Genomic DNA, 23,302 nt, shown 5'->3' on the forward strand with positions numbered 1-23,302 from the left:
CTCCAAATCAGTATACGGATGGTTCGGGGTTTTTTTTATATGCGTATGTAATAATAATGTATAAATCACCAAATAGTCCATGAAATAAGGAATAACATTTTTCATTATTCATATTCAACATGAATTATTCTTAGATGGATATTGCTGTTTGTTATGTGTAGAGGTGTGTAGTGCGGCAGCGGCACTTTCCCGAAGCTTCGAAATAGCTTCGAATATTTCTCACCGAAGCTTCAAAGCCCAAGAAATGGTATTCGGGACAACCCTAGTAAAAGGTTTGCAAATCCCAAAGTCCACGCCAAAGAGAGTTACTCTCCCTCACAGAAACACTGCTCCTGAACTGCCTGAAACGCCTTGCTTGAAGTCCCACCTTTTCTTCCGTAACGTAGTGATGTCACCAAGTAACACATTTGCATAATATCTGCCTAGCGACTAGTTTGGCACTCCCTCAAACAAAGCTAGTTAGAGCGGAGCTGGAGCGGAGTCTGAAGAGTTTCATTCGGTTGACCAATCACAACAGACTGGGCCGGCTGACCAATCAGAGCAGACTGGGCTTTTCAGAACTCAAACGGAGCGTTTCAGACAGAGAATGAAAAGATATGCTTCTGTATGAGAAAAATAAAGCGTTTTTTGAACATTAAACATGATCTAGTAGAAACCCAAAATACAAGTATGCACCTGAAAATAAGCATAACAGGTCCTCTTTAAATTGCTTTAAATCCACGAGTATTGCTGATTCGTCGCTAAAATATGCCAAAGTCCTGAGTGCTGCCAGAAATAATAGACCCATGCATTCAAAATTCATTAGGAAAGGATTGACATGACCTTAAGTTGCCCCCGTCTACCCTGCATTAGTATTCACCAAGTAACAGGGGAGAGAAGTGCTAATATGAAGTGGAAGAGAAATCCCACGTGTTTTTTCCATTCTAATAAGTGTCAGTCAGGAGGACCGAGGCAAGGAGCGCTTTCCTTGGTATTCTGAGGCAATAGCAGCCTCCTCTCCTCTGGCTCCTCCTCTCCATGTGCTGTCTCCCTGGCTCTAATCATGTGGCCATTGTGTATGGATTTACTGCCCTCAGAGCCCCCAGGAGGGAGATTTGATTTTTCCCCTGCACTGGCTAATCTTTCCCTCTCACACTCTATTTTTCTTTTCTAATTCTGCCTGTCTCTCCTCCTCTTGCGGTCTCAGATATTTTCGCTGTCCTCCTCTCTTCCTTTAGATAATCACCCTCCAGTTGACTGGAAGCATGTTCTCACTCTCTGGCTTTCTCATAATTTCTTATCGCTCACTCTTTCTGACCCCGTCTTGCTTTGCTCTGCCGACACTTCGTTTAAACGTGGCTCAGAATATTAGTGACTGAAATGATTGAACAGTGGCACACTTAATATGCATGTATTATAGCCAAGCGATTACAGTTATACAGCAGAATGCATTATTGACTCATCGCTGAATTGGTTTTGACTCATTGTTTATGACTCATTGTTTTCTGTTTTTCCAGCCACTCTCACTCTCCTGGCTCCATGGCAGCAGCAGTGCGAGGCAACGAGTGGTCATGTGGACGCTGCACCTTCGTAAACGGCGGCGCATCACCTCGCTGTTCCATCTGTGAGGCGCCGCGCCAGAAGCCCGACCTCAACCAGATCCTGCGGCTGAGCAGCACCGAGGAGCACCGCTGGGCCTGTCCCCGCTGTACGCTCAACAACCCCCAGGGATCCGGAGCCTGCACCGTCTGCGGCTTCGGACCGTCCCCCGCCACTCACACGCCCCCTACGACCACCATAGCTCCCACTGCCAATGGCCTCCCGCCTGCTCCGGCCGAACCCCCAGCACCTATCGTCACCCCCACAGTTCTACTTGAGCCCCACGGACAGCATCCAGCTAAGGAAGAAGTGCTGCGGCGGTCCGAGAGCAACGGAGAGGTGTGCGGCCTGGAGGTCCAGCAGCACTCGGGCTGGGCTTGCCCTCGCTGCACGCTTCACAACACACCCGTGGCGCTGTCATGCTCAGCCTGTGGCGGGCCCCGGAAACTGTCTTTGCCTAAAATCCCCCCTGAATCGCTGGTGGTGCCTGAGGTGCGCACACCTGTGCTGGGGTTTCCAGTTCCCTCAGCAGGGGCCGCCCCGCTGCTTATAGACCTAACGGACGACTCTCCCCCAGCCCCTCCCTGTGATCCCCAAGAACCTCCCTATGTCTCCACACAAGCCCTTCCCTCCCCGTTTACTTCCTTCTCCTCCTTCCAAAACAACCCTGTGCCTCGCAGCAGGAGGGAGGTGCCACCTCCAGGGCGCCCACCAAACCCTGGCACCAACACCCCCAGCCCCACCTCCCCGTCAGTAGCCATTGTGCCACCCCAGGCAGGCCCGCAGCGGCCAGCCAAGCCCAAACACGCCCAACCCCAGGAACCTTCATACCCCAGCAAGCGCCTCAGTATCTTGGAGGAAGAAGATCCTCCACACCACCCGCTGATCCCCCGCCTCCCTGCTGCTCCCTCAGTCGCCCCCACCTGGAAGTGCCCTAGCTGCTCGTTGCCCAACCCAAGCGGCTCGTCTAAGTGCGACACCTGCCGCTCGTCACGGGCCGGCGCTGACCTCATTGACCTGGTGGGCTGTGAGACGGTACGATTTACCCCAGCCAGCCCCTCCAGCCCAGACTTTAGCACCTGGGCCTGCTCCAAGTGCACACTCCGCAACCCTACAGGTGCACCCAAGTGCTCGGCCTGCGGTTCCTCCAAGCTGCACGGCTTTCAGGAGCAGTCGGTGCTCCTGCCCCGCTGCTGTACACACTGTGGCGCCACGTCATGCTCCTGCACACCTTCCTCATCCTCCTCGGGTCATAAAGCACGGAAACAGGCCCGGGGCTACCCTCCCTCCTCTTCTGCTATTGCTTCTTCTAGCTCCTCTTCTTCCGCCATCTCATCTAGCCTTCAGGAGAAGGTGGGACAGTGGAGCTGCCCGGCATGCACGCTGCTCAATGACCTCAAGACCAAGAACTGCGTGGCGTGCCACACGCCGCAGCAGTACCTCACCCTGCGCAAGGTGGCTAAGCCTCTGAAGAGGAGGGAGAGCATGCATGTAGAGGCCCGTCGGCGAAATGACGAGGGCGAGGCCAAGGAGCTCTGGGAGAACATCGTCAGCTTCTGCAGAGAGGTAAGAAACAAATGTGTTGTAGCAGGGAAACACAAGAAAACATCAACACTCTTTGTGTGTCATTAGTAAATTATAAAGGCTTGGGGCTGTCAATGGTGAGATCTTGTAAGCTACTTTTTATCACTCATTGTAAGTATTGAATTTGCATCATCTTTAAAGGGAGAACAAGTAACGTGGGTGGCAGTTTTCCTTGACTTCTCTGAGAAGTCATAGTCTGCTCATTTCGATGTGCAATGCGTCACACACGCACACGTTGCCTTCCAGAGCACAGTTCCCCTCATTGTAATTCCTCTTTTTGTTATGTCTCTGGCATTGTTCCCACAACCTCACTCTCTCTAATTTTCAGAGAAATGCTAATAGGCTTTGTCATCGCCTCTGTTTGCTACATGCTTCGTTAGCTGAGTTTTAAACGGCCGGCGGGTGAATCTTGAAAAGGAGCTGCAGATACAGATACAGAGTGGCACTGCAGTCACTTTGCTGAATTCTGATTCACAATCTCAAAAGTCAGGATTGTAACTCTTGTATCAGGAGGCTCTAATAAGTCCAGTTTTATTGTTTGTTCTGATTAGACTTTGCTGGGTTGTGTTTTTTTTTTTAATGCTGACAGCCTAGTTTGAGTCAGACTCTCTATTTCCTGTCCTCGCAAACCACAATTTCAGAGTTCCTATTTAGGAAGATATTAGACTAATTAATGCAATACATCTTACTGTATAATAGCAGACCTGTCTGGGAGAGATAAAAACATTGTTTTATCATTCAGAATGTAATTTCCCTTTTAATGTGAACTACACTGCAACAATGTTGCCAAGTAATTAAAGGATCTTTTTTTATGAATATAAAGCGTGAAACAGAACATTTCTAATCTGTTTAGCCTAAATGTCAAAAAAGTTAATCATTAAGCCTTTTTTTTTTCTTAAGGGAGAAAAACATGTCTGTCGTCATAACAACCTCCAATAATGATGCATTTTACCCGCTCAAGCACCTCGGCATTTAAAGAGACTCAATATAAGAATCTGAAATTGTTAATAGTGACACCTGTGGCCGTTAAGTCAACGACAGCCAGCGTCCTGTTGCTCATGCTTGTGCTCGCACTATGTGGACGCGCGCGAGCGTCGGTCAAAACCGTGAGGCGACACACACGAGACTGATTGACAGCTAAAACCTCAATATCACTAAATATTTCACATGCTTGGCAGTAACATTAGCTCACCAAACAAAGGTCCCTCCATGAATCAGAGGCCCGGCCGATGTTGATCCCAGTGTTAACTCTTCCTGCTTCAGCCTCCCGACCGTGGTTAGTGGACTCTATTTCTAACCAAACGTTAGCTATTAGGGAAGTGACAGTGAGGAAAATTTCCCACCTGTTAATAAACTTGTGACATCACCGGTGTTACTGATTACACCGGACATTTTACAAGAAGAGAGGACAGTCAATATTTGTAGCACACTTACTTTGATCTTTACCGTCAGGTGGCTGTGTGTCTGACCTCTCTGGTAGTGCTTTCGTTGCGCTGCGCACACCGGTTGTGACCGCTCCGTCCTCCATGAGGGGTTTACGTCATTAACGTTATGACTCCCTGATAGCATTGGGTTTAAATCTGAGATATTGGCAAATAGGCGCGTTTGCTTTTCGCGTCGACACTAAATCTTCCGCAATCGTCTTGTCTGTCAACTCTCTCTCGTCCCGCGTGCTTGAAATATGACACCTGCTGCTCTGTGCTAAGACTCCATATGGAGCAGACATATTCACATTCAGTTTGTAGCGTCCGTCGTCCGACTATCTACTGATAACATGCCGCTGATACGCCAAAATGAACTAAACAGGTTTTATTTCTGTTAAAAAAAGCAAAACGACGGTGGGGGCGGTGGCCATGTAATGTAATAGGTGTGTGCCCGACCCCCGTGTAGCACCGGTAACACCGACCACCGCGACAAGCCTAGCGAGCGCGCATGACATCACATCCGCTTGGACACCGACCTGAGTCCTTCACATTAAAAGCACTCTACAGGCCGATAGAGGAAACACAGAAAGTCGCAGAAGGTCTCATTTTTTAGGTTAATGTTTTTAAGTTATTTATACGTATAAAAAGTTACATACAGTCCTTTTTAATGTTCAAAAGATCAGGAAGACTCTGAGATCAATTGTGTCATTCGTGAGCCCTGATTGATCTGCTTCACACTGAGACGTCTTCCCTAGCAACCATAGTTAAGATGTGACAACCTTTCATGTTGCTGCTTTGTACCACGCCACTTCATGCTTACCTTCTCTGCAATACTGAACCCTTTTAATAGGCCTGTATGATGTTGTCATGGATATCAGGGCTGTCACAAGGGGTTCATTTTCGACCGTTTGATAAGCTGAATGCAAATGAGTCAAACTCGATTGGACTAATTAAACCTGTGAGGCATCGCAGAATCCCCACAACTGCTCAGATTCAGGTTGTTTTTTGGGGGCAGGCTTATATTCTCTCTGAATTTATTTGGTTGCGTGCCCACTTACTACACCGGCACCTCTCTTGCTATGTTTACAATAGCATGAAGTGTGCTTTAGAATGCATTATTAATGGCTCCTTTTGAAAGTCACAGCGCTCATTGCTGCGAGCGTGGGAGGGAAGTTGGCTCAGTAGGAAGGAAAGGATATCAGAGAATCCCCACCATCCCCTCCTCTCTTTTCCAATTTAAGATCGCCATTTAAGCTAGTCTTTCTTTTTTACCATCTTCCCTTTTCTCCTCCAAATATTTTAGGCCTCGCTCTCTCTAGCTCTGCCCCTCTGCGCTCTTCAAAGTACTTCTCCGTCTTCATCTCCTTTTTATCCCGTCTCCCTCCATCACATCTATCCCCGCACGCTCATCCTGTTTTTTTTATTTTTTTTCTCCTCTCCTCTCTGCTAATATCTCAAAATACGCTTTCCCCTTGCCACCCACCGCACCCCCTCCACCCACCCCATCCCACCCTCTCCACACGACTGCACTCAATTCTCCGGCGTAGCAGTCGATGTGTGTGTGTGTGCTAAGGTGAACACAGGGGCTGGCCTATTTTTAGCAGTAGAGCTGGAGAGGAGAGGAGAGGAGCAGAAATGATCCGCTTCCCTATAGTGAATGTAATCACTAACAGCATCAACTGCTGCAGATCGGTTCTAAGGGTCAGCGAGATGATGAGAGTTGGTAAGCAAGAGGAGCCAGTCTTTTCTAATCCATCACTGTCGAGGCGTTAACACTTGGCAAGCACCAAAACACCAGTGGTGAAAATGTAATAATGATTAAAGCTTTTTGGTTTAGCCTGTTACAAGACGCGTGGGCAGCCTGAGCACACGAATACAGTGAAAGTTTCAAGCTGCGTTTTTTTTTTTTAATTTGTTTAGCTCAGATTTTCTTTCTGGACTTGTTGTATTATAGCAGATGGTGATGAAATATACTGTATAAGTGACTCAAGAGTGTGTCCAGATTGCAGCAATCAATAGAGACCAAAAACTAGAGCTGGAGTTTCATGGCGTAAGAAACATTCTCTCTTCACCTCTTTTGCCTCCTTGCCTTTCTACTCTCCTTGATTGGTTTTTGCGAGCGAGAGGTGTGTGTGTGCGCTTGATGCCAGCGCCCCAGAGCGTGTCCGCTTACTCACTGTGCCAGACGAGTAAACGCTACTAACAGCCATCAGCGCCGCTTGTGAACTGTAAAACCCAGCATGGCTGGAACCGGTTCCTCTGTTCCCTCTCCATGTCACCCTCTGGGGGAGCAACAGAAAGATGCTACATGGCAACAGATTGACTTTGATTTGTTTTTAGTTTCCTTCTTTAGACTGCTCTTTATACTACTTGTTGCTTGGATTTTTGCCACACTTCAACACTGGGGTTTTAGGTTTTTGCATGTTGGATTGTACGTTCGGTGACAGGTTTTCACTGCCTGTGTGACAGCTCTGTACGTACCAGGCTGTTCTGGGACGCTTTTGTTTTGGGTTTAATACGTGTGGCACTTTGAAATCCACCTCTATAGCTCCTTGTCACCACATATTCATAGATCAAGAGGTTGTCTGTAATGCGTAGATATCTAGCTACAAGCAAAAAAAAGGGGCCTCTTATGCCTGCCAGGTCTGTTTAGTCTGGGACATGGCAGGGAAGCAGCAGGTTTTCTGAACTCAGCACCGGATTTGGCTGATAGCGGTCTAGTTTGCATGCTGGCTGGCGTGTGCCCAGTGATAGAATCAGAGACAGGTTCACTCGATGAGGACAGTCAGCTAGACTTACGCTGGCAGACGTCACAACACCGCAACCTGAACAACAGGAACATGCTGTATATGTATGTGCATGTTATACATACTCCTTGCACAGTCCCAACATGTAGTAGTTTCCACTTTGGTACTAATGTTATATTGTATTTCATACAGGTAGGACTGGGCAATATTGCCAAAATATTATATCCAGATATAGGTCATTCCATATCTCAATAATGATTTACTGTATATCACGATATATGTTTTCTGGTAATTCAATAAATTAATAGTCTATATGAAATAACCACATGATGAAGCTTATTTTTGTGTACTCCTGTGTGGATTAAATACTTACGTAATAAAAAGTATTTACATAAGTACGGAGTATTTCCTCATTTAATTAAGAACTTTTGTGCAAAATTAACATTTTCAAGTGAAATTATAGGGGAAAAAAATGAATAAATAATCCCAGCTATATACTGATGTTTATATGCATGCACACAAATACAGAGTTATCAGATTAAGACAATAGTTTGATGTAACTACACTGGGGTATTCCCATAAGCAGAATCCTTATCAATTCAGTTTTTCTGAGAGTTAGTATGTGCTAGGGCTGTCCCGAATACCATTTTTGGGCTTCGAAGCTTCGATGAGAAATATTCAAAGGTATCCGAAGCTTCGAGGCGCGGCAGGCTGACGTGTTCTGTTTCCATCTTCCCCGTTTCAGTGCCCGAGACAGTGCTGCTAATAACTAATAACTAATAACTAGAATAACTATTAATAATTAACGTTGAATATGAATAATGTTGTGGGATTATTCCTTATTTCATAGGCAATTTTTGGGGGGATTTATACATTATTATTACATGCTTATATAAGCATGTAATAATAATAATGTATAAATCAAATAAAAAAAATAGCTTATGAAATAAGGAATTATTGCTCGGCCCTACATATCCCATTTTACATACTCTGATTTATATATTTTTTAACTATTTGCTGTTAATATATTTCATGTCTATCTGCTTATTTGTGAGGGACTGCTTAGAAAATTAATGCATTTTAGTTTGAATTATTATTATTATTATTATTATTATTATTATTATTATTATTGTGATATAAGACCAGAATGGAGTTGCTTGTCCCTGAGATTCATGTGACTATATGGTGTTAAATGCTCTTGAAAAAAACAAACAGACCCATTATGCTCATATACAGCCACCCTGGGCGCCCCAGATGTGAAAAGGCTAATTGCAGCATGTGCAGCATTGCAGCAGACTGCATCCTGCTGATTATCATGTCTTTCAAATTACTCAGAATAATCCGCTCAAATATGTTCACGGTATGAGAGGTGAGTGCAGCAGGATGCTCGGTACCTTCTTGTGATGCTAACAGGCTTTTAACTGATCTTCTTAGCTTCCCAAATGATGATGATTGTGTAATATTTTAGATTACAATGCAATATAAGTATTTCTGTGCTTATTTATAACAGTTTAGTGTTGTCTATGTACATGTTGTTACATGAGTTAGAAGTTCAGTCTCCACCTTTGTGGTAAATCCACATCAGCCCCACAATAAAAGTCAGCACAAGGGTCAAACATAAGCCAGCGGGCTACAGAATCGGTAAGCCACATGGAGACCTTGGTAGCCGGGGCAGTGAGGCGGCGTCGATGTGATTCTGTCCGGTAGCTAATGCTGCTTCGACACTACAGAATTGGATTGTGGGGATGGGCGACTAATCAATTGGCTTCACTGTGAGTCACCAGCGGGGTGCCCACCGCATTACATCCCCTTCCTGCCTCGCAACACGACTGGCCGAGCCCACTCCTGACACCACAATTGGGAAACCGGAGAGGGTTGCGTGCGTGTGGCTGTTGGCCCTCTCGGGTTTGTGTACAGGAGAGTTTTAGATAGGCAGATAGGGTGTCAGATTGGGTGTCTCGATCTGTTAATGTCTCCATGTAGTGCGGCGGGTCCCGTGTACAGTAGAGAGGCAGCTACATTTCACAGTGTTAAAATCCAGCGTGTCATTCTAAATGCTCGGCGCTCTGCAGGGAACGTGTCAAAAAGTGAAGCGCTTGAAATGTCTGAAAGTGATTTGCATATGTGTCCCGTATCCTGGCGGGGACATGGCGCCACATTTGGTGTCCCGCTGTGCAGATGTGTGACGCCACGCTAACAGTGGAAGTAATTTCTCCTCCTGCCACACGACTAAATGTGGAAGGCAGTAGTTTGTCCTTGTTCCACCCTAAAATCCAGGGCTCATGTGGCGGCCTGTAGTGTCCCGTATTATTAAAATCATTCATCCACCTGCGAAATGTGTCACATTAGAAATGCAGGGAAGAGATTAACAGTTAGTCCTCAAAGCTCAAAGTGTCCTTCAGGCTTGCGTTATGTGTTTGAAAAGCTTTATTCTGAAGTGCTCTCATCAACTCCTTTGGGCATGATTTATAAAAATGGGTTTTCAGGTTTTTAAATAAGATTTTTGTTCAAGTGTCTTACTGTTTTTGAATCAGTCATCTCACCCCTTTGTCTCCCTCTCACTTTGTCTCCCTCTCGTCCTCATCCAGAACTCCGTGAACTTCGTGGACGACAGTTTCCCCCCGGGACCTCGCTCCGTGGGCTTCCCCGAGGGCGACAGCGTCCAGCAGCGAATCAAAAAGTGGCTCCGCCCCCACGAGATCAACTGCAGCAACTTCAAAGACCGAACCGTCAAGTGGTCCGTCTTCCGCACGCCGCGGCCATCTGACATCCTGCAAGGCCTGCTGGGAAACTGCTGGTGAGCTGTCAGAACGGGACACTACTCAGTGTTTCTCATTGTTATAGTGTTATTTTCACTATAATTCCATCCGTGAGTAACACAATGACAGAATATATGACTATTTTGGTCATAGGTTTAAAACACTTTCAAGCAAAAATCCTATCAGATGGGGGACCCTGGGACAAAATCTTTAAAAAAAAAAATGAGGTTCCATGGTCTAATTTGTGTCAGTTTAGGGGTTTTGATAACAATCTAGACATAAAAAAGATTTTGAAAAAGGCAGGGAAAAGAAGGAAACGTGCCCCCGATAAATGCTTTAACCCAGGACAAACAGGAATAGCCACAGATCCCCAACAGCAAAAGGAAGATTTTTCACGCTGTTGCGTCCCTGAGAAAGGTCACAGGAATGCAAAACAGACAACAGACAGTATTTCACGTCTGCTTTTAGATGAACACTGCAGCCTGAAGCTAGCAGAGAGACAGTGACAGAGAGGCAGCCAAACGGTAAGTTAAGAAACAGAAAAGGGAGAAACTGAAAAATTGGGAGGCAGAGAAAAAAAAGAAAGAAAAAGAAGGCGAGCGGAGCGTAGTTGGACAGATGTACAGATACACCTGACAGGGAGATTATTCACGGGAATGTGAGTCTGGACACATGCTTTATCTCCTTGCCCTTGTTCTGTGTGTCCTTTGTGGTGTGCGTGTGAGTGTGTGTTACTATCCACCATCTTCCTCCACACACACACACAACAAAGAACAGTCAAAGTTATCCTAATACAACTTTTCGCTTCATCTCCACACCAGCACACACGGCTTATCAAAAAATAACTCCCCAGAGCCGAATCCTCTCACTCGCGACAGGATGTAACCCTAATTCATCTCTCTAACTCACACACACACACACACACTTGTTCTATAATAAACCCGCAAACATCCCAGCTCCCCCCTCAGCCAGCCTATGACAGCAGAAGAAAGCAGTGCCAGTCACCCTTGTCCTTGAGTACAAGCTGACATTAGAGTCACATTATGACACGGCTAATTGGATTTTCATTTGATTCTTTGCAGCCGATTGGTTTTTCATCAGCGGGCTGAATGGGCCGATCGGCCTCACTCAGCTGCCACTTGAACAGATGGGATATAGCTTTAATAAAACACACACATCCGGCCCCACACACACGCAAAGAGTTTCAGCCTTTTAAACGGCTGCTGCGCTGTCACACGTTGCCGGCCGGACTGAAAGTGATATCACTTTCATCTGTAGATGTAGTGACGGCGGCAGTAGCAAGTCAATTTGGCACATTTTAGTTATCATTAATAAAGGGGGTCAGAAGTCTGTAAAATCAGCGGTGAGTCAGCGGCGTACAGAGGAATATTTTTAGCTCATTGTCCCAGTGTTTTGTAGCCATTTCATCATTATTGTATGATCTCTTTCCACACTTTCAGATGTTCACTTTAAAATCTATTCCTTTTAAGTTGGATCCTCGCGTCCCCAGCCGCGTTCCTCTTGTGTGAGGAATTAGCATTTTCTGATGTATCCGGATTAACTAATTTCTCTTGCAAGCTAATTAGAGGAGGCGAGCCAGTTTGTCTTTGCTGCGGGGAGAATTAACGGTAATGGGAAGGTAACCAGAAGGCATAGAAGCTTGACTCATCAAATGTGATTGATTTTCAATGAAGGCAAATTATGTTTAAAAAAAAAAAACCTGCTCGAGGTACCTTTTTGGAAACGGATGTTTTAATTCAACATTTACAGTCCCACGACAACTTGTTCCTTTGTTTTCTCTGATCGCGTCTGTCAGTCGACATCCCTCATCCCCGCATGTCTTTTCGACTGAAGCGGGCGTCCATTCATCCGTCCGTCACAATCAGCCGATCATTTGTGTCTTATCTCCGTTTGTTCCGCTGCTTCATTCAGATTGTCTTTTTTGTTTCAGTCACATCCTCTCGTTCACCCATCTGTCCTTCCTGATCCGACGTTTCATTTTCCAACTCATTGAGTTTTTCATCCCTACTCCTCTTCCAGGTTCCTGAGTGCGCTGGCGGTGCTCGCGGAGCGTCCGGAGCTGGTGGAGAGGGTGATGATCACCAGGACCATCTGCCCGGAGGGGGCCTACCAGGTCCGGTTGTGTAAAGACGGGACGTGGACGACGGTGCTGGTGGACGACATGCTGCCCTGCGACGACTACGGCTACCTCCTATTCTCCCAGGTCAGGAAAGGAGAGAGGGATCTAGGGGAGGAAGTAATGGATGAGAAAATAGATATTCAGTGAACAAGTTACACTATTGATGTCAAAGGTTGCCTGGACTCTGCAGATCTAGATTGAGGAGGTTTAGATAGAAATAATACTGCTGATAACGTTTGTCCTCTTCCAGGTCATAGAGGTTAGAGACGATGGATAGATTAGATTACCAGATGTGTGTAACCTGCTCCTCTTCTCTGCTTGAGGCTCAAGGTTACATTAGCCACTGCTACCATAACACACCTGAATCTGCGACTGTACCAAAGAGTATAGAAGCAAAGAGAAGAAACTCCGGTGTTTTTCGACAACAACATTTTGGACTGAAAACGCTTATTATATTTCTTATATTTCATCATTCAAAACGGGCCATTTTGGCAGAATATCGGCGGTCGAGTTGCATTGTGGGTAATGTAAGCGTCAGGTTTTGACAAGGAAGAAGAATGTGTGAAATAAAAAATACAGTATCTGTATCAGACGCGCAATTTCAAACTGGTGGAGTATTTTTTTTTTTAAAGGACCAGCAAGGATGTTTGACATCCAGTATGTATGGACGTATATCCTCTCTGATTTATCAGTAAGCAGGTTATCCGCAAGTGGTTTTGTGCTTGTTCAGAGTAGTTATAATCGCCTCGTTGATGATGGACTTGCTTCCTAACATCAGTGTATTATTAACTTCTTAATATAGGCTAATTCATTACCTGGCTTTTTATGACAAGCGCGTCTCAAAGGACCCCACAGCGGAGGATTGCACCTGACGGTCTAATTAATCGACTATTCATAATCAATTACCAGGACAAATGAATGCAGTATTGCATTATGCAACAAATACAGCTCAGGGAAACAAAACCAGACACACACATGCTGGAGAGACAAACTGTAAAAGCTATCCTACCTTATCTACATAATGATTTTGAGACTACCTGTGGCACTTCCAACCTTAGATCTCCAAGAAGATAAGGAGGTTATAGAAGAAACTTTGCGCAGGGCAGTTCAAAGTGATTTTCTTCACCATGATGACTCAGCATGTATGTAAGCAAAAAGAAAACCGTAAAAGAAATGCCGGGACAAAATGTTAAGAGAGCAGTTATGTGTATGTTGATGATAACATAAGAAAGAATCTGAAGAACATGAGTCACAGCTAACAGGTTCAGAGCCAACACTTCAAAACAAGCCCCGCAGCAAACACAACATCCTGTTACAAGTGAGCGATACTCATGACTAAATATTTCCCTCCCTCTCTTTCCCATCATCCTAGGCCCAGAGGAAGCAGCTATGGGTGGCGCTGATCGAGAAGGCCCTGGCCAAACTCCACGGATCCTACTTTGCCCTGCAGGCGGGGCGCGCCATCGAGGGCCTGGCCACGCTGACGGGGGCTCCCTGCGACTCCCTGATGCTCCAGGTCAGCTCCACCAACCCCCGGGAGGAACCCATCGACACGGACCTCATCTGGGCCAAGATGCTCAGCTCCAAGGAGGCCGGGTGAGAGAGAGGGAGTGGAGGGGAAGTTTGGTGGAATTAGGGCGTGGAGGAACATTGTGCTTTTCACTTATTCACACTCCTTCTGTTACTCTAATTCTCCACTCTGTCCTGTTAAATAACAGAATACATAGATTGGTATAGTACAGGGAATAAACTACATAAATAGTTAAACATCTCATTGGAAAAACGGTGGATCAACATTCTCTAATCACAACTACAAACACCGAGGTGTTCCAAAGCGACAAAAGGTGCTGAATGCCAATTAGCGGCTCGTATCAGTAATAAGAGGTCGGGTAAACAGCACTTTGATATGTGAGCTTTCAAAGCAACATGAGACAACTAGCAGAACTCCAAAGGGGCCAAATCATCAGTGGCCAAATTGCAAGTCCATCTGTCAGAAAACCTGTGGTACTATTCACTATATCAAAGGGGAATGGCCTGGAAAATCACGACTGAATTAGTGTACTTTACTAAACAGAGACGAGCTGCGTCAGCAAAGAAAAAGCAGCAGTCACAAAACAGATTAAAAGAGATAATACTGATATTTCTTTTTTTGTAACTCTGTGTATTGCTGCCAAAAAAAAGGAGATTTTAACTTTGAGGCTCTCCTGGTTAAATTAAGATTAAATAAGTAAAGAAATAATTCACGTAATTAGCTATGCAAGCATACAAGTTTGTTCTAAGCTTTTAGTTCCAGATAAAAGGAATAAACTTTCTGTTTCCTGATGATATTTTAGTGAATCTTATGTCTTACACTGTGTGTTTTTCCATGTCTGTTAGGTTTCTGATGGGCGCATCATGTGGAGGAGGCAACATGAAGGTAGACGACGTCGTCTATGAGTCTCTGGGTCTGCGGCCTCGACACGCCTACTCCATCCTGGACGTACGAGACGTCCAGGGTTACAGGTACGAAGGAATGTGAACTATATGATCATAATGATAATGATAACCTGCCTGGAAGAACTCACAGAAAGACTTGCTTTTTCCATCCTGATCACTCAATGTTATTCTTTGCACGTCTATCTATCTGCTCTATCTCCCTCCGTGCATCTGTTTTATCTTTGAAAAAAAGAAAATAGTTTTAGTATAATATTAGAAAATATAGCTGACTTTTAAAGGAAACATAAAATTAAATGAAACAAATGAAATAAGCATATCTGTACTAAAGTATACCAGTCGTTCACTTAAAAAAACAACAACGGGGTCACCTTTTTAGTTTCGAGTTGCAAAACGGGAGGACATGAAAGTCATTTTCTCCACAGGCGGTGTGAGGTGACTGACAGTAGAGGAACTTCTTCCGCAGCTTGGATAGGCATGACATTTTCCCAAGTGAATCATCAGTGCAAAAGATTAAAAACTGCGCTAGAAAATATCAGGTTCCTTGATTTAAAAAAAAAAAAATGTGAAAGGTACAAGACTGTACATATCAGCATAAGATGAGAAGTTAACTGCGACTCCCACAGTGTGTTTTTTCATTCTGGGACGATTTTGGATGAACACAGCAACTATGGGATTTGTGTTTTGTTTACAACTGCAACAACAAGGGATTTGAATTGGCTCTCACTTCTCGTTAACGCCGGCTGAGGCTCATGGGTACTGTAGTATTTAAAGGCTTGCCGTGCTAAATGATAAAAAAAAAATCTGATTTCCCAGAAACGTTTAAATAATTAAAACTGGAGGCCATACCATAAACCCTTTGGATCATAACACTATCCAGGAGAGTCCTGTTTTTGCGTTTTAAGTAACATAAAAAGAAATGTTTGAAATGGGAATACAGAATAGGGAAAAACACTTTGCAACTCTATAAGTGCCAGTCCCCTTACAGAATCCTTATCTAAGTAAGTGTCATGGCTGAAACTGTTCCTTTAATTCCTCCTTCTCCTTCTACATCTCTCATTCATGACTGTTGTAGATTTCATCGCCGAAACCGATGAATCATGAAATCATCGTTCTTACAGATTTTGTTCATTCATTAAAAAAGCATATTCATGAGTAAGTATCCTCGCTTTAGGAGTGATTGAACAGATGCACGCTCTGTGAATGATTCATGGGTAAATGGATGGCAGAGGCTTGATGCCAATAGAGAACAGGTGCAGTTTGATCACTTTGATCAGCATTGTGAGTCCACACAATAGAGGCTTCCTCTGTGCTACCTGTGAGAGGAGGGTTGAGAGTAGCAGTACATCCCCAGATGTAATTTACTCAAGAGCCCCGCACGAGCACTTTAATTTACTGCCATAAAGCAATGTGAGTAGAAGAGTGGGCCACGGCTCTTGATCTAAAACGAGTCGGAGTCGTCCTGCTTGGAGCCGGAGGAGATGAAAAGCAGCGATTCACCTGCACTTTTTTTTTTGGAAAGAGGGGACTCTCCAATATGTTTTTTCCATTATGCCTTCTAAGTTTCTCACTGTAGGGAGGAGGCAGTAAAATGAAATGGGTTGTTAAAAAGTAGGCAATGACCCATAAGAGGAGCAGAGACTGCGTCGACTGAAAGCCGTTGTCACTCTTTACTGGAATCCTGCTTTTGGCTCTCCCTCTCTGTCCGTCAGCTTCCTCACTAACTGTCACGTCTTTTGGCTTCAGGTTGCTGCGGCTGCGTAACCCGTGGGGTCGCTTCTCGTGGAACGGCAGCTGGTCGGACGAGTGGACAGACTGGCCGCAGCACCTGCGTCACGAGCTGATGGCTCACGGCAGCAGCGAGGGCGTCTTCTGGATGGAGTACAGCGACTTTATAAAGTAAGAAGCGTGTTTACAGTGAAGTGTAGTGGCCATTTGTCGGAAAAAATTGTCGATTTGCCCATGCAAAATGTGTTTCTGGTGAAATATTTATCCAAAAAGCACGCAAGCACACGAAGCACAAAGGAAACATGGATGTCACTCTTGTTCTGGTAAGAAAAACAAAAGCTGGTCGTACCTGCCTGTAAAACTGCGGGTGCCCACAGTTATTAAGTTATTAACAAAATATTAATTACGCAAAAATCGAAATATACTTAACAAGAAAATAATTACACTAACAAATAAATAGCAAATTAAAACACTGTCAAAAATTGAATCTCAATAAATTAAACATTTAGAATAATAAATCAATACTTCTTATTATTAGTAAAACAACAACTAAATACTAACAACAAATAAATAGCTCTTACAGAGAGATTTTATTAGCTTTTTTAGTGGTAATTTTTTTTATTTGTTTAGGAAACGGTGGGCTTATTTTCAACAGAACAGATGCAACCACAATGACATCACAAAATCCACAAGTCCCTCATTTGTAGATGGGAATCATCTCATAAAGTAACCCACCCTTTCATTCATTTACTCTTTTCCCAGCTGACCTTTCTTCCCCCTAGTGGCCGCCAGGAGGCACGGCGGCATCTAAAGTCGACACCGACTAATATTTTAGCAACATCTTTAATGATCAGACATCGTTGCTGTGATTTTATTCTGCACTGTACATGTGTGCCAGCATGATGGATGCACACATTTCTCTTCTGATAATGAATTTGAGCCACGGTGGCTGTGGCTGCTCCACTTCTTGTGTTTATTCCAAAACACACCACCACTGTTACAAATGTAAAATGCATGACTTCCTGTGGGGATTTATCCGATGAAAGATCTCGCCAGCACCAGCTGTTTAAGGGAGCAAATTTCAAAGCTTTTGTTAAACAGGTAAGATGAAATAACTGCCGTGATGGACGCACGTAATGTGCTAAAAGAGATGGATGGTTCAGTAATCTCCTGCCTTTGTGGATTCCGCTGACCATCTGGTATTGACACCAATCGTTTGTTGTTGTTTTTAGTACATTGTGTTTGTTGACAAGCGCATCATACACTGGTTCCCACACACACATCACGGTGTTATTATGGAATTGTGGTTGCTTCGGTTGCCAGGGATTTGGCAGGCGGAGGCTTAGACTCGTAATGGCTCCTGGTTTGTTTTGTCATATTAGATTAATCCCGTCATTCAATCATACGCGGCTTCAAGTATCGACTGGCTAGCTGTTTCTTCTGTGTGCTTTTATGCGTGACCGTCTTCATTGGCCAGCAGTGACCTTGTGGAGGTCAGTAAACACTGCTGATTGAAAAGTAATCTGAAACACAATGGGGGAGTTGTTGCCGGGGACAAAACATAAGTGACTGAACCATAATGTTAAATGAAAATCTGCCAATAAAGTCTGAAGAGAATCTGTGTGACCTGGCAACAAAAACAGTTCATTTTGCATAAATAACCTGGTTTTACACTACCTCGTGGACAGGACTTGCCTTGAAAATGTTTTTTCTTACTGTCAGCCAACCACCTGATCAATGAACGTTGTCACAAAGGTCCACCAGGTTGGTCGGCTCCCCTAAAGATAAATGATGTGTGCGTCAGGCTGTTATTCACGTCCCTCGTGTTCGACAAAATAAGAGTCGCAATAAGTCCAGAGGGATCAATGTGGCTGTCCTCCTGAACAACTCCAACCTGAAAAATGTGTGCGACCTAGACCGGAATCCCATCTGTCTTCTGACTGTTTATTGTTTTCTCTGACAGACAAATAATCTCTCAGCTTTGTACCGTATGACAAACCTACAGTACAGCATGCCTAGACTTGTGTCACTGTGGGAAAAGAGAAAAAAGAGGTCAGCTTGTTGGACAAATATCAAGGCCCTTATGTTGATGCTGATTAGTAACAACATTTCAGAGAGGTTATTTCACTAAAAACAAGAATTCTGAGAACCAAAATATTTTAACGTGAGACATATTTATCTCCGCTGATCAAAGTTTCAGCAAGCTGCTCCCCCCCCCCCCCCCCCCCCTCTCTTCTTCCTGATTGTCAAGAAGACAAAAGTAAGATGTAAGACAGTTGTCAGTGCGAGGTTAGGGAGTGATGAAACAGTGAAAAACAGACTGAAAGTGAGGAGGAGAACGTCTCTCGGGGGCTCCGTGTTTGAAGGAGGAGGTCTGATGTGTTAGCAAGGTAAATGGTGTTTGTGCGTCGGCGCCCTCAGAGGCTATGCTAATGTTAAAGAGCTCCTTGTGATGCGTACAAATAGACTCCGCTTATGACAGGAGGAGAGCAGCCGGTCAAACTGTTGGTGTCTCAGAAGATGCACGACTTTTCTGTTGTTGCTATGCTGTATGTATATATATATATATATATAAACTAAAGAAGGCTCAATCTCCTCCCACAGGTACTTTGACTCAGTGGACATCTGTAAGATCCACTCCGACTGGCAGGAGGTGAGGCTACAGGGCTGCTTCCCCAGCAAGGCCAGCGGGCCGGTCACCGTCACCGCCCTCACCGTGCTGGAGAGGACGGCGTTGGAGTTTGCTCTCTTCCAGGAGGGAAGCAGGTGAATAGGACAGTCTCTCCACTTCTGTTTTTTTTTTTTTGTTCCGTCTATGGATTGTATATAAGAAGTGGATCATCGTGATGTCACCCATTGGTTTGTGGACTGTCGTTTTGAAGCCTCGAGTTCGGCATTTTGGTCGTCGACATCCGCATTGGTCTTTGTTTGCGTTAACACCGTCCTCTCCCTCTCCCTCTCCCTCTCCCTCTCCCTCTCCCTCTCCCTCTCCCTCTCCAGGCGTTCGGACACAGCCGACAGCCACCTACTGGACCTGTGCATCATGGTGTTTCGCGCCTCCTTCGGCAGCGGCAACAAGCTGACCCTGGGCCGCCTGTTGGCCCACAGCAAGCGGGCGGTGAAGAAGTTCGTCGGCTGCGATGTGATGCTGGAGCCGGGGGAGTACGCCGTCGTCTGCTGCGCCTTCAACCACTGGCAGATGAATGTCAGTGGGACGGGAGGTCCGCCCACGCCCAGTAGGTGTACTTATGAATGTTTACTGGGTTCATCCATATCTGTAACCCTGTTTACCATACAGTACAGTAGTAGGCACTTGTTTTGAAAGCATATCTGTGCCCCTGCAGTCTCCAGTCCTACCAGCGGAGCAGCACGGCGGCCCAGCCAGGACTTCCCCGGCTACATCCTCGCCATCTACAGCTCTAGACAGGTCATGGTGGAGCAGGTGGAGGCGACGGCCACCACGCTGGCCGACGCCATCATCCTTCTCACGGAAAACAAAGGCGAGAGACACGAGGTGAGACACATGCACACACAGAATGAGCACACCTGTCTCTGTCTCACGCCTACACACTGTTTGAGTATAATGCTTGTGAAGACAGAGAACGCTTGCAACTCCGTAAGCCACTTTGAGATAACACTTTAGATTTCCTCAGCCGAGTCCCGAATCCTATTCCGCCTTTACACATGCAACTATGTGCGCATTATCTCTCCCACACACACACACACACAGAGAGCCGCTCACACCCGTGGAAGTAAATTATTCTGGCTCTCCTGAACAGCGCTTTCCTGAAAGTGCTGTCACATTGGCTGGTATTTTAGAGGATGACAGAGCTTTTTAAACACTTGAGATCATCGTTGTTAAATCATTCAGCTCTTCAGCTCTCCAGGAATTCACCGCTCACAGTAGGTGGGCCAAAAGCACTCGGGAGTGCATGACAGCCACTACACTGACGCTAGTGTTTTAACAATAAGGTTAAAAAACAGATTTATTTGGGGTGGGGATATTTTTAATAAGTAATCTGAGCTGTCAGGAAACAAGAGATTTGGATTATGGGCACATTCACGTGTGTTGCTAACAGACATCGGGTGCTGTGGGATTACTGGGATGCCGTTACTGGTCCATTGGACAGCAGCTAAATGACGGCAGCTAAAGCAGTTTAGCTGCACTTGTGTTCACTTTGCTGCAATTACAGGCCCCAAAAGAGAGATCAGCAGCCACTGCATGAGAGATGAAAGTCATCTCGCCTCCAGGGAGAGTTTCTATTGTGAATGCAGTTTTAAAAACATTTTAACACCATATTGAAGAACCTTTCCAATGCAGCTACATAATAGATAGACAGCAGATTGTTTTTCAGCCATCGGTCCTTCAAAAGACCAAGGACTTCTCTGGTTTTGACATTTAAAGGGTAACTTTGGTATTTTTCAACCATGTGTTTGTGTCTAACTGATTACTGTAATAGTGACAACAATTTCTGAAATTGGTCCAATATTGAGGGAGAGCGCTGAGAGCTCACGAGCAGCAATATGGTGCTATTGGGGCAAGCTGGCACCGTCATTTACGTCCACTAAAAAGTGCTTGTTTTTGTCGTGACGGGCTCTGATTGTTATCATAAGTGTCTGACATTATGGGAGAAGTCTCGTTCCGAAATCTGGCAAGGCGACGTGTTGCTGGAAGACAACGGTGGAATACATCCATGGTGGAAACACGACCACCAACTCGGCAGAGTTTGTTGTGTTGGATTACAGAAAGCGTTGCTTAGTGTTATCTAAAATATTTTCAATGTCATGGCTGAATATTTAGATGATTTGGACGATGCGTATGAGATCTTTGAATTTGATGGCCGCCCGTATTTATCTGAGTATACGAATATTCAGATTTCACAACGAGACTTCTCCTTGAAGCGGGACTCGGACACAATAATAAACAGACTGGATCAAGCAAAAGGTAAAGAAAAATGTTTTATTTCTCTTTAGGGCCCTTTCCATAATGTTGTCAGACACTTATAATAACAATCTGAGCCTGTCAGTGGAAAAAACAAGCACGTTTAACCCTTTAAGAGTCACACAAGCAGACATCTAACAGTCTCTCTGCTGCCTCAACAAACCAGAATGCACTGCTGTCACAAGATATGTTGTATTGGGGGGGGAGAAAAACGTCTTTCCTGCTCACATTTCCATGTGTTTCCATGTGTGCCGTACTCTCAGGGCCGCGAGGGCATGACGTGCTACTACCTGACCCACGGCTGGGCGGGGCTCATCGTGGTGGTGGAGAACCGCCACCCCAAATACTACCTCCACGTGTCCTGCGACTGCACTGACAGCTTCAATGTGGTGTCCACGCGCGGCAGCCTCAAGACCATCGACAGCGTGCCGCCTTTGCACAGGTACGCACGCACACACACACATCTTTATTCTGAAAGTCTTTTTTTTTTTTATCAAGCTATATTTTCACCTTGGAAGAACCTGAATAGATTTTGCAAGTGAAGAGATTAAATGCTTTGGGAACATTTGGTACAGGTGCAGCAGCAAACATCCCCCCGTTTAGACGATTATATCTGTACACACTTCTATAAACGGCAGCGATCCCAGAGGATTAGCGCTCCGTATTTCTTAATAATCTACTTTAGGCTGGTCTCAGCACAGTTAGAGATGCCTTTGTTTTCAGTTGGTCCCCATTGTTCTCTCTGCCCGTTAAAAGCCAACGATTTAAAGAGCTGAAAAATATTGTACGCTCACACACACCTGTGAAATGCAGCACAGTGGAGTCGTTCACACACCATTAGGTTTATCTGAAATTTAGGTTCTTTGGACATATCCTGTATGAATGTTTCAGTCGCAAAGACACATTACAGCGCACATTAATGTAAATTTACAACCTTATCACCTTGAAGTTATGTCCCACACATAATGGGAAACTGTAAAAAGTCACCATGCATGAGGACCATGCCTTTTAATGTCCCTTTCTCTCCTCTAACAAGAACATTATGTCAGTTCACTTGATAATAACACTGTACTGCAATATCACAGTTTTATTTTCTGATGCTATTATACAATCAGTTCACAGGTAAAAGCATTTAGCAGCTCGGTAATCATAGTCAGGATTCTCACTGGGGTGCACTCAGATATCCTTTAGACTGGCAGTGTGAATAACACAGTCAAAGGAAGCACTTTTTTTATTTTTCTCATTTCCTGTCACCATGTTACCTCATCTTGTTCTCAAAATAGACTGAATCAGAAAAACAAGCTACTCCAGAGTGCTGACTAAGCAACTTGTCTTCCTCCAATCATAATTTCGCTGACTAGCTAATAAACAGTTCCAAGATCAGCACCATACTTTGGGACTGTACAATAATTGTTAGCCAGAGAAATGTATTTTTGTTTGAAGGAGGGAAGTCTGACTTTTTGGAGAGAGCAGGGAAGGGTCTTTTTTATTTTTTTCTCATCCTGGATTTCTAGTTTATTTCAGTCTTCCATTGTGCGATTTATTGTAAAAACAACAAAAAAAAACGGTTCCATCAAAAAGATCTAAACTAATTCATATTTATTTTTATTGATTGTAATGCAGAGTGGGGTAAAAATATTGGTGGACTCAGGTCCATCAGCAGCCACAGACGTGTCGCCTGTTCCTGGTTCACTCTTTAGTTTTAACTATAATAACCGTTTATTCAGCAGCTTTTTATTCGTAATTAGAGAGTTGCTGTATTTTCACCATTTCGTAATGTTTGCCACAAATATATATTATGTAAGGGATAATGTAGAGCGAGCCGGTCATTATTGTGAAATATACCCCGACAGGGTGATGGACCCGAATGACCCGCTCACTGTACATTATCCCGTTTATTACACAGCTACTTACTTAAGAAATCAACAATTTGACACAAAAATGGTCCTCCAGACTCCGAGATCAGA

The 23,302-nt window shown here is 44.7% G+C and overlaps 1 protein-coding gene across 2 annotated transcripts in view; it reads left to right on the top strand.

The window, feature by feature from the left end:
• Positions 1-23,302, top strand: part of capn15 (calpain 15) — a 44,076-nt gene that overhangs the window by 17,135 nt on the left and 3,639 nt on the right. For both annotated transcript variants that reach the window (XM_074618989.1, XM_074618988.1), the window contains exons 2-11: positions 1,497-3,144; positions 9,922-10,130; positions 12,133-12,316; positions 13,605-13,828; positions 14,609-14,734; positions 16,412-16,564; positions 18,998-19,159; positions 19,394-19,629; positions 19,738-19,907; positions 21,599-21,777. In XM_074618989.1, coding sequence (XP_074475090.1) covers positions 1,519-3,144; positions 9,922-10,130; positions 12,133-12,316; positions 13,605-13,828; positions 14,609-14,734; positions 16,412-16,564; positions 18,998-19,159; positions 19,394-19,629; positions 19,738-19,907; positions 21,599-21,777 — 3,269 coding nt within the window. In that variant the 5' untranslated portion in view covers positions 1,497-1,518. The remainder of the gene's footprint in view (positions 1-1,496; positions 3,145-9,921; positions 10,131-12,132; positions 12,317-13,604; positions 13,829-14,608; positions 14,735-16,411; positions 16,565-18,997; positions 19,160-19,393; positions 19,630-19,737; positions 19,908-21,598; positions 21,778-23,302) is intronic.

The sequence above is a fragment of the Sebastes fasciatus genome, chromosome 20 (genome assembly GCF_043250625.1).
Source record: "Sebastes fasciatus isolate fSebFas1 chromosome 20, fSebFas1.pri, whole genome shotgun sequence".
In the NCBI taxonomy this organism is placed as follows: domain Eukaryota; kingdom Metazoa; phylum Chordata; class Actinopteri; order Perciformes; family Sebastidae; genus Sebastes; species Sebastes fasciatus.